Source organism: Mya arenaria, chromosome 6 (assembly GCF_026914265.1).
Source record: "Mya arenaria isolate MELC-2E11 chromosome 6, ASM2691426v1".
Taxonomy (NCBI): domain Eukaryota; kingdom Metazoa; phylum Mollusca; class Bivalvia; order Myida; family Myidae; genus Mya; species Mya arenaria.
The window spans coordinates 56642203-56656984 of record NC_069127.1 but is presented as its reverse complement, the minus strand read 5'-3'; the positions used below and the strand labels follow the sequence as shown (position 1 = coordinate 56656984).

The window sequence follows — 14782 nt, the reverse complement described above, 5'->3', positions numbered from 1 at the left end:
TTGGCTAAAAGTCAACTGGAGGTGGAAGGAAAACCAGTCACAGCTATGAGTGAATTACAAATACTCATTTGTATTTTAAACTTTCAAATGTAGTTGATATGTCTGATGTCTTAAACAAAACTTCCATACCCACAATTGTATAAATTACATTTAATTATTTAAATTTTATCCTTACTTTTTATGCAGCTGACACTGCGGTCTCCACTTCCTGTAGCGCTTACTCTGTTCATATTGATCAAACTCCCGTAGAAGCAACACGATATTTCGATACTGATCTTCGCTCACAGAGAACGCCATGTTTTCCAGTGTTAGGTCGATGGCATTTCGGGGTGTGGCAAGGTTCCGCAAGGGTAGGGCAGTTGTGTGGCGTTTCATCTTGGCACTCGCTGATACTGGTGAGAGGATATATTCATGGTCCTGAAAAGCATTAAAGTTTTTTTTAACACATTTTACCTAAAACAAGGACAGAATAATTCACACGAAAAATATCAAAGGTTATTATCAGCTCTTAAAGTATTAGTCAATTGTCTTGAATCAAATAATGAAATACTGCACTTTGTTCTGAAATCAAACTTAAATATAATTTATTTCAACCTCCATGTTTTTCATCAAAATTATCCAGTATACATAAGACTGCTTGTCACAAGTTGTTCATTTTATATAATATAACATAATAAATATAAAAAGTCAGTTGTTCTATAAGTAAACCTTTTTTTAATCTTTACAATGTAGAAGATTGTTCTAATGGAATTTACAGCATTTGAGAAAAACATAATTATGTTCTCAAATATCTTTGCCTTACAAATTTTCTATTGAGCAAAATCTTAGTTCAACTCAGCCTACCTTGAACTGCTTAGTAATTGAAGAAATGTACATCTCTCTCAGAAGGGAATCCTAGAATAAATACAACAACATTACATTTACATGAATCATATAATGTGTACATATGTATGAAGTTAAATGTCTCGAGTCTGAGATTGAGACACACAAATTAAACCTTTAAATCTTAATTTTATTGTAAAGTTTCCTGTCAGAAGAGTATTGATGGCGAAAACTTGTTGTCCAAATACATTATATAAAAAGCATGTTCTAAGGAATCACATCCACAAATAAGCTAAGGTCAAAACAATGTACAGCTAATGTAAACAAGCAAATTCATTGAATTGATAGCCCCCTCCTGATTAGGCAAAGTTCATAGATTGGAAATGAAAAGTAGGTGGAATATTCCTATATTAACATGTATTTATGGCTGCAGAGAAATGGACCATTATGAACATTGGATATCAGTTTGAGTTTGTTTAGAATTATTATCATGTGTTCGGTCATACATGTATGAACATAATCCGACCAACCACTACCATGAAATGGTTTCGGACAAGATTTTTTCTAAGATTTGACCTAGTGACCTAGTTTTTGACCCTATGTGACCCACTTTTAAAAGTGATCGAGATTCGATCAAGGGGAACATTCTGACCAAGTTCGAACATTTTCTGATCAATGCCTACCAAGATATGGTTCCGGAAGGACAGATGGACGTCCGGACGGACAACGCCAAAACAATATCCCCCTCCCGAAACCATTGATTCGGCAGAGGATAAAAATAATAATAAGAATATTCAGGCTTAAAAAAAATGTGGTCAGGGTTACACCTTGTCTAAAAACAGTAAGGGTAGGTCAGGTTTTTGACATTAAGCAAGAAGGTTATTGTCATCATTGTGTAAATGCGTTTAAGTAATAAGTATCTACCGGTACCTGTATAAAGCTTTTAAAACTACATACAGACAAAACTGGCAATATGGAAGTCGTCGGGACCTCAGGAAATACTTTGTGGTAACGAACATTCGATATAACCAAAATACAAAACCGGACAAACTAAACCCAAAATATTCAAAAAAAAAGTTCGACATAACCAGAACATCAAGATAACAGAGTTCCACATAGCTAGTTTTGATTGTATTAAAACACACACAGCTCCTTTTTTTAACTTACTGACTATAAAAGCATTTTTTAGGCCTTATGCTATTAAAACAATACATACTGCCATCTTGTCCCTAGGTAAGTCTCCCACCAGTGTTGTATTTGTGTCAACGTAGATGGAGAAGTCCCGCAGATCCACCAATTTGTGCATTAGATCGACCACACTGCGACTTACAAACTTTGGCGTCTGAAAATACATGAAGGTAGTTCTTAAAGAAGTATTTCACTGCGAAGTGTTGAGATTGTATCAACATAGATTATGTAGTCTAGATCAGAGATCCAGCAATTTGTGCATTAGATCTACCACGCTTCGAATTACAAACTTTAGCCTCTGAAAACAAAACATAATGGGCTGATTGGTCAGAACTTCTTTAAATTAACAAGGTGATTAACAATTATGTTGTTAACTTTTAAACGTGAAATATTCGATGATGTGCTGATAATTTAAAATAAAACAAGTCTGTCTGAAACAGTTATTTCAAAATTGATAGATAGCCTGATACTCACAAGTTTTTTTCCATTAAATTTCCAGAGCAATAAAGATTTGAAAGTTAACAATGTTGACATTAACAACATTAATTACTTTAACAAAGTTCTGAAAAATTGGCCCAAAGAAAGAATTGATATTTTGTTTTCAGGTTGACAGAGGGTATACTAGAGACCAGGGCTGCTAAAAACCGGCAATTTGCCGGTCTGGACTGATTGTGACCAAGCCAGACCGATTTCAGTCGCCGGGTCCAGAACAATTGGGGTTCCAAACTTTTAGAAGCCCTGCTAGAGACTTAACAATGATTTTACAGACCCCATGAGACCATCATGTAGATATACTAGGCTTTGTGGATCCTAAATGATCACACTTTGAAACATCTTGCACTAAAGGGATTTTTACTTTCTGATCCAGGAAAATGTTTTTTTCAGTCTTATAACACTGTTCTTTAGACAGTAATGCAAGAATTCAGGCTCTATCCAAGACGAACCAATAAAAAAAGTAGTCAAAACGGTCAATCTGTGAGAGTGCAGCTTTAAAATCAAATACTTCTATAAACGTTCCTTACCCATGAGTTGTTTGAACTCTATGCAGTCAATGATTTGATGACAATGCCCAATGCAAACAGACAGTGGGGGTTTGTTATGTTGTCTTTATGTTGTTTAAAAACAGCTATTTCAATAAACATTCCTTACCCATGAATCATCTGTACTCTGTGCCGTCAAAGATTTGATGACAATGCCACACGCAAATGGACAGGAGGGATTTGTTATTGCATCCTCATAGCGCAGATGGACGTCACTCACATTGAGCTAAAATATAGCAACAGGTTTGTACAGTTCAAATTAAACAAGAAAAGAAACTCTCAAACAACATCACTACTAGGAACATAATTCAATGCATATTACAGTTGAGACTTCCTAAACATGTTCCTATTCTCATTATAAGTGAGCCTCCATACAAAGTTTCATGTGATTCCATTGAACGTTTTTCCAAAATTTAACAGCTATTGCCCAATCTTTAGCATTTTAATTGACAGCGCATAAAATGACACCAATAATAATGCAATGTCAATACCACTACTATTTTTCAAGCAAAAAAAAACAAATTAAAACTAACTAGAAATGTGTCCATAGGACACGGATGCCCCCACTTCGATTTTTTGTCACAGAAAATAAGCCATAATGATTATTCAGGATAATCTGAGGGCCCTAACTCCTAAATGATTAAGGCGATTTCCATGGCTATCGAACTTGATCAAGATATTATGGTCACAAACATGTGTTAAAAGTTTGGTGAGGATTGGACAAACAGTTTTCAAGAATTAGATCGGAAACAATCTTCGGGACGTATTTTTCAAGTCTTTTTTTGCAAATAAAGGGCCGTAACTCCTAAATGACAAAAGCGATTTCCATGGCTATCGAACTTAATCAAGATATTATGGTCACAATCATGTATGTAAAGTTTGGTGAGGATTGGACACATACTTTTCAAGAATTAGATTGGAAACATATATTTTTGAAGTATTTTTGGCAAAAAAGGGCCGTAACTCCTAAATGACTAAAGCGATTTCCATGACTATCGAACTTGATCAAGATATTATGGTCACAAACATGTGTTTAAAGTTTGGTGAGGATTGGACAAACGTTTTTCAAGAATTAGATCGGAAACAATCTTCGGGAATTTTTGGCAAAAAAGGGCCGTAACTCCTAAATGACTAAAGCGATTTCCATGACTATCGAACTTGATCAAGATATTATGGTCACAAACATGTGTTTAAAGTTTGGTGAGGATTGGACAAACGGTTTTCAAGAATTAGATCGGAAACAATCTTCGGGACGTACGTACGTACGTACGTACGGACAGACGTACGTACGGACAAGGGCAACCCTATATGCCGCCACTTTGTGGGGGCATAAAAATGACTTCTTAGTAAACTTTACACACAATACATACAGGCTTACGGAACTCTTGTAAGATTTACATACACATATTTTTTCTGTATGAGTAAGTTTTTGAGTACTATACACTTACAATAAGGCATTTGTACTTCTAATTCCAAGTTTTCCTACCTGCAAGTTCTCCAGTATGTTTGCCAGTACAGATGTACCATATGAAAACCAAGACGACCCAGTGTAGGTCTTCTGGATCTGAAAGAAACATAAAATACAGTAGTTGTAAAACATTATGCCCTTTTAAATTACTATATATTTTATATAATTATTATATTTATACTAACAAAATATCTTAACTATTAAACTTTAATAGTTAAGATATTTTGTTAGTATTATAAGTGTTAATCACATTGCTTTCGCTAATGGTATTGCCAGATGGATTCTGATTAATCATTTAGAAAATCTGTGACGAACACAGCCATCAAATTTCAATATTTCAATAGTCATTATTAAGTGAGATATTTAGCAATGTCAGCATGCACAATACTGGAAGGCATTCACACTGACACTAAGTAAGTCATTACGTAGTTTTACTAACTTTACTTAATATTAAACAAAGAAGGAACTCCACATGTATTTTCTGCAACCTTATTATTTAGGCTACACAAGAATTGTATGTTTTGTAAGGATGATGAACATACCCATTCTTTACCAGTTCAACCTACCAGTACTCACAACTGACACAAAGTATTGGGACAATGACCAAAACTCAATTTCAAATGCTTAGCCTTTGACACACTGTTAAAATTACTGTAAATGTAACTTCTTAAACACCGAAACAGCCAAGATATCTACTAACTTATATGCGTAGTGAGTTTATAATATCGAAACCTGACTTTGTTCTTGTGAACACTTGCAATTAGTGTTTCTCAGTGTTAAACCCACCTGCATTTTATCCTCTAAGGCTTTTAACATCTGGGTTTTCCTTGCCTCAGTCGCTGCTTTTTCTTTTTCTTCATCATACTGAAATATTTGAATCAAAATATATGAAAAGAATAATACATTTGCAGAAACAAGTAACTAGTTAGTCATCAAAATCATAATTTTCTTGAACAAGCCTGAATATATATATATGTTCATACAATAATGAGATTATGGCACACAAACCTGAGTATTTGATCATGTCTTAGCATAGTGCAAAACATTCAGAGAGGAGGGATTTAGATAGTTAATAAAAAAAATATGCAGAAATTTAATCACATTGAAAATTGTGTTTCTCTGAATTACTTGTGTCACTGTCGCCCCTTTTTTGTACGTAATATTCCCATGTTTCAGGTAGGCATATGCAACACAATACATATATTATTGTTATGAAAGTTTTTCATATGCGTGAGACAATGCCGCAACAACTTATATTCTGTAGAGTATTACCCATAACTATTCACTAAAATATATTATATCTAATGTAGACAATGTCAATTTTTGGAACATTTAAATACCACTTTAACCACAAACAGCAGTATGAAATTGATATCAGAAAACAACAAAGGCCAGGTTAAGAAACATATCCATTAACTACTTCAAAATGAGCTATTGATCTATAAATACCAGTTATTTCAAAATGGCCTCAACGCTTCAGAAATATTCAGAGTTACAGCACAAATATACCAGTCCCCGGGTGGGGTAAAAATCTTGTATCCTGAAAAGACGCCCACTTGCAATCAATCATGTCTAGCAGCGCAATATAGTAACACAAAAAAATAGAAGCCCAGGCATTACTATACTAATTTTGAACACTGGCATGTCTCTAACAGGAACCTACAGAATCACACATTCTTCAACAATTTGTTAAGTGAGTTTCTCCTTACTGAATTATGTTATGGTTCGGAAATAATAGTGGGCTACAGCCTTTTTCTGAAAGCCCTGAGAAACAAACACAGAATGTGTGGGAAAAAGTTTCAGTATGATCCTTCATTATATGGATAAAATTCTGCAACCCCAAATAATTGATACCCACCTTGTACTCTAAAAGTGGTCCGGCCACTAGGTAGAGGCGTTCTATGGAAATCACCCACGGTTCACTGTGCATGCGTCGTACAGGAATCTGTAGTTTGATCTTGCCGATAAACCCTGAGAGGGAGATTGTTATCATTTTTATTATATGCATTATGTTATGTTTATAGAGATTTCTCAATAAAATAAAAATGATATATTTCACTGTTCAAAACAACTCTCAATACCAACTCAAACATAAGCGCCCACAGGGCTTGGACACCAATTCAAATAATTTCTGAGATGATGTTAGGTTAGCATACACTTCGGCACATTTTTTTTACAAATCAGAAATAAACTGTCATTTTATATCCTTTTAAAGCACATAATAAAAAGAAAAATTGTTCATTTCAGTGTAAGATTGCAATATATTTTCATATTGAACACCAACAGAAATATATTCAATCACGGCTTATATACTACGTACAAGTTGTACTAAAGAAAATGTCTGCATACAGTAGATTATTTTCTATAGAAATCACCAAGGGTTTACTGTGCAAAATGTCGGACAGGAATCTGATTTAGCATTTAACAGTCACCTAAGAAATAATAAGTTAATGAAATATAGGTACAGTTTGTAGTTTGAATTCATGTTAATTCAAATGCAAACTTAATTTTATATGAAAGTAGTAGTAAGTGATATACGATATATATATCACCTTCTTTGCACAAAGCAGAAGTAAAGAGTATTCTGGCAGTGCAGGACTTTAACTACAATTATACAATAAGATCTGTTAACAAAATATTGGCTGGCAGTCAGTTTCTATTTATATAACACCACTGAATGTTCTTGCAAGCAACTCACCAGATTTGACTTGAAGTGGAAGACCAAGTTTACTGAGAGCATCTTTTTTGAGAGGTAAGTTTTCCAACTCAACAGCACCTGTTGTAAAAATTATTAACATCTGTTAAAGTGTGTCCAGAAACACAAAAATTAAACAGAAGAGTCTTGAGAGTTGTATATTTAAAAAAAAGACCTTATAATGCCTTAAACATGTAGTAATTTCCAGTTATCGAAAAGGTCTTTTGATTCACAAGTCAAAACTTGTCTTTACAAATTGTATGATGTTATAGTGGCTTTTTTAATTCTACGTTTTGAACCAGCCTAGAAAGTGTTTAACCAAACCAGTGTGGGGATTGGATGCTTGTTTTTATTCATATTTTTCTGTAAAACAAGGGCCCTGAGCCCAGGTCTGAATATATGTATAACACATAATCATTATAACATGGACCATTTTTTATTAATAAAACAAATACATGTAAATGTAGCATACCTGACAACAGAGCAATAGAGAGCTGGTCTGTGTTTAGGTTTTCCACATACTCCCCAACATAGGTGTTTAACACCCACGCCGCAAGGCCTTCTAACATGCCTGCTTTACTCTGTCTGCGTCTGAAAATTTTATAGTCATTGTTCATTGCTCTTACTTTTCAGAAAAATTATGAACCTATTATTGGAATTGATATTTTTTTTAAGGGATTGAAAAAAAATTAAAAAATCAGTACTCTAAAGGGTCACTCTAATGTTAGTAACAACTAGGGAGTCATTATATACTTGTGTATAGATTTTTAAACAAAATAATATTGTACCACAATACAAAATCAATGTACTGGTATTTGATGGTAAAAATTTAAAAACAGCAAATTATTATATTGTTAAATCTATTGCTGTATACAAAATTAGCAACACAATCTAAATAAAAAAAATCCCCCTTTATAACTTTATTTTCGCCAAACTTACACTATTTTCAGATTTTTATTAAAATGTTTTTTTTATTTTATATAAACATTTTTTTCACCAAAAACAAACAATATTTTTGTCAAAAAGATTATTTTCGCCAAAACTTACCCTATTTTCAGATTTTTATCAAAATCTTATTTTAACAAAAATAACTTTATTTTCAAAAAAAAATAAACCTTATTTTCACATTTTAGTCATACCGCTTTATTGGTGTGAGCTGTGTCAGAAGTAAAAGGAAAGTCAGCACCTTTAATTGTTTGGCCTCAAGGTGAATGGGGTGGAATATTGAGGGTGTGGGTAAGAACCAATAGACTGGTTAGCTCATTTGAACAGAGAACCATGCTATATTGTAATATTCTAGCGTTCATGGTTATGAGCCCTGTACAGACACACTTCCCCTCCTAGTCCTATGTTTACTTACTACTAACTTAATTTACACCTAAGAATTTTATTACAAATAACATTACTGTATAAATCAGCAGATATAACAAGCAATTAGATTTTACAATTGAACGACCATATGTCTCGGAATGAACAACCAGGAAATCCAAACACCTGTCAAAAATGTAGTTGTCATTTACCCCACCCACCTGCGTTTGCGTCAGAAAAGAATGACGCATGTTGATATCAACGGAAGTCAGGGAATGTAATATTTACAGAATATGATAGTTTAACAAAAATAACGAGAACTATTTAAATTTGAAGCCTGACTTACCAGTAATAGCATGATAATTCCCTTAAGCGTAGAAAAAAAATAATCCTCCGGCAAAGTGAAAGTAGAACTCGTTACAATTGTTATAGTCAAAACGGCACGCCATTCAACGAGAAAAACGAGAATTAGATATCCATTCGGAACTCCTCGGCCATTTTTTTTGAAAACAACCTCGGATGTATGCCGGTACATCTGTTGAAGTAGTCCGTATTTTTTTTAATAAAAGCATTAATTAAATGTAGTGTTTAAGAGTTGTATTCATTGCTCTCAGTTTAAATTGATTGCCAGTGAAGTGTATTATTGCAAACATAATTACGATTCCCAAGAGTTAAGTCATAAATTTTAACTACTAAATAAGATTACTACGCGATCTATTTGCAGCGGACTTAAACGTACCACTTTTTAAGTATGTAAACCGTCCATATACATCCGAGGTTGTTTTTGAAAAAATGGCCGAGGAGTTCCGAATGTTAGATATCTTATCGCGGACATATACACATGTGCATGTATATTGGACCGTGGCTATATCTTATTTTTATGGTTATGTTATAAAACGCAATTCACATCTAATGAGATAGAATAAACGTGTTTTTACTTAATGAATTATACTCTTCTTAGAGTCGATAGTTTAGAGCATTGTTAAACTGAGTTAACCGAATTAATGCTGTTCACACGATTGCCGTTGTTGACTTTTAAATCTTTAAGTTTTAAATCTCCGCAGTAAGTTTCATGGACACACTTGTGGTAAATCTGTAAACATTCACAAACTTCACTCATAAAGATCACATGGCGACACAATATTATTACAGAGTTCCGGTTTATAACCCTCAATTGTCATGATGTGCATTTAATATTAACGGGGTCACTGATTAACATGTTCATGTAAAATGGTCGAGCATACATTTCGCAAATCTGCTATATAAGTTGTCGAAAGACAAGCAATTGAATTGAAGTCATAGTCACTCCCCAAGTACCCCCCCCCCCTTCCTGTGAAAATCCCGGCGGTCGGGATACAGCACTGTTAGTGTTACACGGGACCCCACACTATAATGAGCGACCAAACTTCAAGTTCACTGTGAGGGAATGTGCGCGCAATAGAAACTTATTCTAAAAAAAACCTCGCTGGAATGATATTTAAAATGTTGTTCGAACAGAAATAACAATCTTCTCCATACGTAATATCTTTTATTTACTACAGTTTAGCCCGTACCGATATTTCCGTTCACACCTTTTAATGAACGGGCATGTAATGTATCATAATGTGCCATAAACGTTGTAAATGGAAGAAAGTTTGCTTTTCTAAACCAAGCAAATACGGCTATTCACAAGGTTTTGATGAAATATTAATTCAGAATCAAAAACTATAAATTTACATTTTAATTATGTATATTTCGTGTTCCATTTTAGTTCATATTCCCCTGGAAATGGATATTCTATTTCTCTATATTATATAAACCTGACGTTCCAATACTGGTATTAGTAAACCGAACATGCCTTATCCTCATATTATTACTATATTGGTTCATTTTCTGACGGAAACTGGCTGGCTGGTTCTCGAAACTGGCTCTCACAGCCATCGGGCGTACGTGTGGTGGGTTCGAAATCTGTATTCTGTCCTTTCTTTCTCTTCGGCCATTGTAGGCAAATTCGTTCGTGCACATATGTGGTCGTGCATATGGTACGAGATCTGTCATACTGTCTCTTATCTAACCCTAGATAAATTTAGCTGTCTTTATGTTATCACATCCAAGTTCGTCAGCCGCAAGTTCCCTTTCGAATCCCTCTCTTTTCACCCTTCTTACCTATTATTACATATTCCCTACATGTCCCCATGCTAACTCTTGTTGTAAATGTATTGTATTATGTATACAGTCGATCTCGCTTAGCTCGAATTCCTCGTTAGCTCGAACAAGATGCAAATGACGGATATCTTTATACTGCAGGTAAGCATTCCCGCTTCTGCATATGTCTGGGGGGTTAAGAAAAAGATATATGCGACTACCCCGTCTTCACAACCAACTCGCTAATGAGACCGATTTTGTTTTCAGAACCGATCTTTTTTCTCTATAATTCATTGGTAGTTAATCCCGTAAAAACGGACACTCCATAATTCAGTAATACGACCATTTAATTCAGTCCCTTTTAACTTATCACTTATTTAATGAATCCGTTAATGCGACCGCAGACAACTTATTGATAGGTATATTGGTACATCTTCAGAAAGTGAAGGAAATCTGCAAATAAATGAAATTAAGATGAGGATAAGTCGGTCACTCTACAGGTGTCCGCCTACCATATTTTCGGTTCTGGATTCGAGCACCATTAGGGGCCTCTGGATATATGTACTTGTTCGAAATTATCAAACTGCATAGAGCGTAATTTATATCGGATGAAAAAAAACACAGCAAAAAATACAGTTGAGGGTGAGTCTGTCACGCTATAGGTGTCCGCCTATCACTTTAAGGATTCTGGACCCGAGCACCACTAGTGGCCTTGGGATATATAAACACGTTTTAAAACATAAAACTGAACAGAGCGTGATTTATATCAGATGAAAAAAATAACACAGCCAAAAAAATACGTGTTCTTGTTATCCTAATTTTCCCATGCTGTACGTGGGACATAGGCAGACAATTACTTCAATATCGATAATCTCCTGATTTACGAAAAAAAAATTACTTCATAGAAACACGCGATTCATTTCACCAGACTGGATTTGTTTTGAAGTATATAGCGGCGATCTGATAAGCCACAGGCTTATAAACTGACACCTGTGACAACTGAAGTAAGTCTATAACAAGTCTTGATGTGTGTCATCAAAGCTCATGTTTGTTTGGATTACATGCAGGACTTAAAGAAAGTCTGTGTAAATATAATATGCATTGTTTCTGCATGTAGTATGTTCTATCCGTAGATTGTAAAACATTTTATATCACATATTCTTACAGTTTGAAACCAGTTTTTGTGGATTTCTTGCTAGAGTTTGAAACAACTAAGGTTTGATATTTTGTTATGTATTTGAAGCTAATCATGATCTATAAATTTATTTCTAAATAATGCTATAAACTGGTAAAATGGAATCCATTATAAATAATTATTGAAAATAGTATTAATTGCATAATAAATACGTGTACATGTATTAACGCTGTGAACAATTCATTTTAAGCTATTTTTTACGCATTTTTCTCGCATTTTCAATTGATTTCAGACGTGTTTGCATAACTGATTTTTACGTTGATTATATTTAATGCAGCACAAAAACCAACCACAATTTAAAGGAACCCTCTCACATATTTTTCACCGACAGACATCGTACCACTTAAGTACGTGTAATAATAAAAATAAAAATGATAAAACGTCATTAAAAATTCAAATAAGGCTCTGCTTTTTATAATCTTTAAACAATTAACAAAAAGCTCCAATTTGACGAAATGCGTAAAATCGCTATTGACGATTACATCATGTTTATAATAGGCTTAGATTTAACTTTGTTCAAAAGTAGGTTTCTGTTGCTGTTTGGTGTATAATTATTACAAAAATTAAATAAACTCATTTTGAACAGCTCGAAAAAAATGGCTAAACACTAAATGTTTGAAACATCCGTTAAAGCTATATTGTGTTCGTCAATATAATTTGAGGGAATGTACCTTTAAAACAATTTAGTTATTTGTTATATTGGAATAACTTTCAACCATTAGAATAACTTTTCACCGGAACTTAATTGGCGCCACAAGACCATGGTATTCATATTTCTAAGCGCCAGCAATTAAGGCCTATTTATTTAGAGTAATATTTCATTTACTTCGAACTTGTAAGGTGTCGAGTTGTAAATCTCTAAACACATTTATGAGCTTTTCTAACGTGCAAATCAATAAAACAATACAGATTTGCAGTGATTTATCCATCGGTGATCAACGACTTCTACATGTTATATAGACAATCTAAATGATGATAAAACATTAAAAGAATACTCAGGCCAAATATGTTTACCAATATTGTTTTTTTGTTGCTGTTTTTTAAAAGAAACACTAATCATTGTTATCATCGCCATAGTTACGGCTGTCGTTGTCGTCGTCGTCGTCGCCGCCATCGTCGTCATCGCCGCCATCGTCGTCATCATCATCATCATCATCATCATCATCAACATCCTCCTCCGCATCATCATCACCACCACCACCACCACCACCATCATCATCATTACATCAAATCATCATATACAACAACAGCAGCAGCAGCAACAACTAATAAATGATCTTTTTTCAATATTCGTCGTTAAAACAAAACTCCACGTATTCACATAACACTTATCAATAATATATTTAAAGCATCGGATCAACATAAACAATTGTAATTTTGTATTTGGCCTGCGACTTTTTTTATCAAAGTTGTCTGTATTTGGATCTAAGTTTGCTTTATTGTCTAAAGAACCAACAATACATTGTAAGATACAAAAAAGATAAGTTTGTCGATCAGAATCTGTAGTTATTGGCGGTGTGTATTGACTTTGTGTCAGTTCAGTATTTTTGAGATGTGTTTTTTATCTAATAACTATCATGATTTTTATTACGGGTAGGCTAGCTTAAGAATCTATTCGGAGTGAATTTTGACAACTCCGTAGTAATGCACCTGTTGTATGCAAATATTAAGACTATGAGGGAATTTAAGACACCTTTAAGACTCTTCAATGGCTAGGATTTAAGGTAAGTACTGTTTTTGGGTAGTTTTATTAAAGGCACGAAACGCTTTAGTATAAAAGGAAAAAAATGCATGTTTTATAAATAAGTTTTCAACATTAATGAAAATTAAATAAAAAATGTTGTGTGTTACAAGTTACAATATATTATATTTTTACAAGTAGAAATTGTCGAATACATGTTTCTAAACAAAATTATCTGAGTAAAACACAAACACTTTTGGACACAATTAAATTAGACCACGCCCAGTGTTTTCAATTTAATTCTTGATTAAGAGAGGATATCCTTTGTTTTAGTGTAATATCGTATTATATTTCACCGAGTACGTATCAAAAACTATATTTCACGGCAGATATAAAATGACAGTTAATTGTATGCAAACGTAACGTCATATAAGAAATGACGTCGTTGAAATTTTGCTTAAGGCCTGTAGGAGCTTAAATTTCAGGGAAACAGTGACAAAAATCAAGTTGATATTTCACTGTATCATTTTTTTGGTGTTCATTTGTGTTTTAATGATAAATCTCTGTTAATCACTTGAAAGCAAGTAATATAACACGATTACACTATAGCATTATTTATCGCTGTTACTTTTTATTCAATAACCATTGGTATATTGGTTACACTTACTCATGCTTAAAAGTTCGTTCCCTGCTCCATTAAATAATATTTGTTTTCAATTAAACAAACCAAACACTTAAGTATAATTATTTAACATGGTTTTTTTATGTAACTTCAACCCTGGCACAACATTTTAACCATTATAGGTGACCACTTTAATTGTTTTGCACTTTGATGAATATGATGGAAATGGAAATGGAAATTTTGAAGTATTGGAAGTGATTAAATACTATAACTAGCAAGTGCCTTTAAAAACAAAAGCAATAAAACTGCATAGAACTCATTGAAATGATTTATTTTCCATTCACTTAAGGACAGTGTAAACAATAAGGGAGCGAACAAGCCATGTTTGGCGGAAGCGGCAGAAGTAAATCACGTACAAAGATGGAGAAACTGTTTCGTCAAGACCATAGCGATGTGTACTTCAACAATGAACGCTTAAACGAAGACTTAAATGGCAAAATCGATGAGATGAAGAAAGACATGTACCGACAGGAGATGCGGCGCCTCACAGAAATTAAGCTGTTGCAACAGGAAATCAAAGAGGGACAGGAGCGTGCACTGCTGACAACGAAGGTGGAGACCGGAGATAATGTGCCGCTC

At 33.9% G+C, this 14782-nt stretch overlaps 2 protein-coding genes across 5 annotated transcripts in view; one reads left to right on the top strand and one right to left on the bottom strand.

Moving 5' to 3' along the window:
* Positions 1-8934, bottom strand: part of LOC128238470 (intermembrane lipid transfer protein VPS13D-like) — a 93068-nt gene extending 84134 nt beyond the window's left edge. For all 3 annotated transcript variants that reach the window (XM_052954423.1, XM_052954424.1, XM_052954425.1), the window contains exons 1-10: positions 8868-8934; positions 7686-7804; positions 7217-7294; positions 6377-6489; positions 5305-5382; positions 4537-4614; positions 3160-3276; positions 2039-2164; positions 844-894; positions 176-417 (exon numbers count right to left, since the gene is read on the bottom strand). In XM_052954423.1, coding sequence (XP_052810383.1) covers positions 176-417; positions 844-894; positions 2039-2164; positions 3160-3276; positions 4537-4614; positions 5305-5382; positions 6377-6489; positions 7217-7294; positions 7686-7782 — 980 coding nt within the window. In that variant the 5' untranslated portion in view covers positions 7783-7804; positions 8868-8934. The remainder of the gene's footprint in view (positions 1-175; positions 418-843; positions 895-2038; positions 2165-3159; positions 3277-4536; positions 4615-5304; positions 5383-6376; positions 6490-7216; positions 7295-7685; positions 7805-8867) is intronic.
* A 4435-nt stretch (positions 8935-13369) lies between these two features.
* Positions 13370-14782, top strand: part of LOC128239083 (uncharacterized) — a 4523-nt gene continuing 3110 nt past the window's right edge. Inside the window, exons 1-2 of one of the 2 annotated variants that reach the window (XM_052955535.1) lie at positions 13370-13564; positions 14498-14782. The exon at positions 14498-14782 is cut by the window's right edge and continues 16 nt beyond it. In XM_052955535.1, coding sequence (XP_052811495.1) covers positions 14525-14782 — 258 coding nt within the window. In that variant the 5' untranslated portion in view covers positions 13370-13564; positions 14498-14524. Of the gene's footprint in view, positions 13565-14492 lie in introns of both variants that reach the window. The other variant, XM_052955534.1, reaches the window with a different exon arrangement.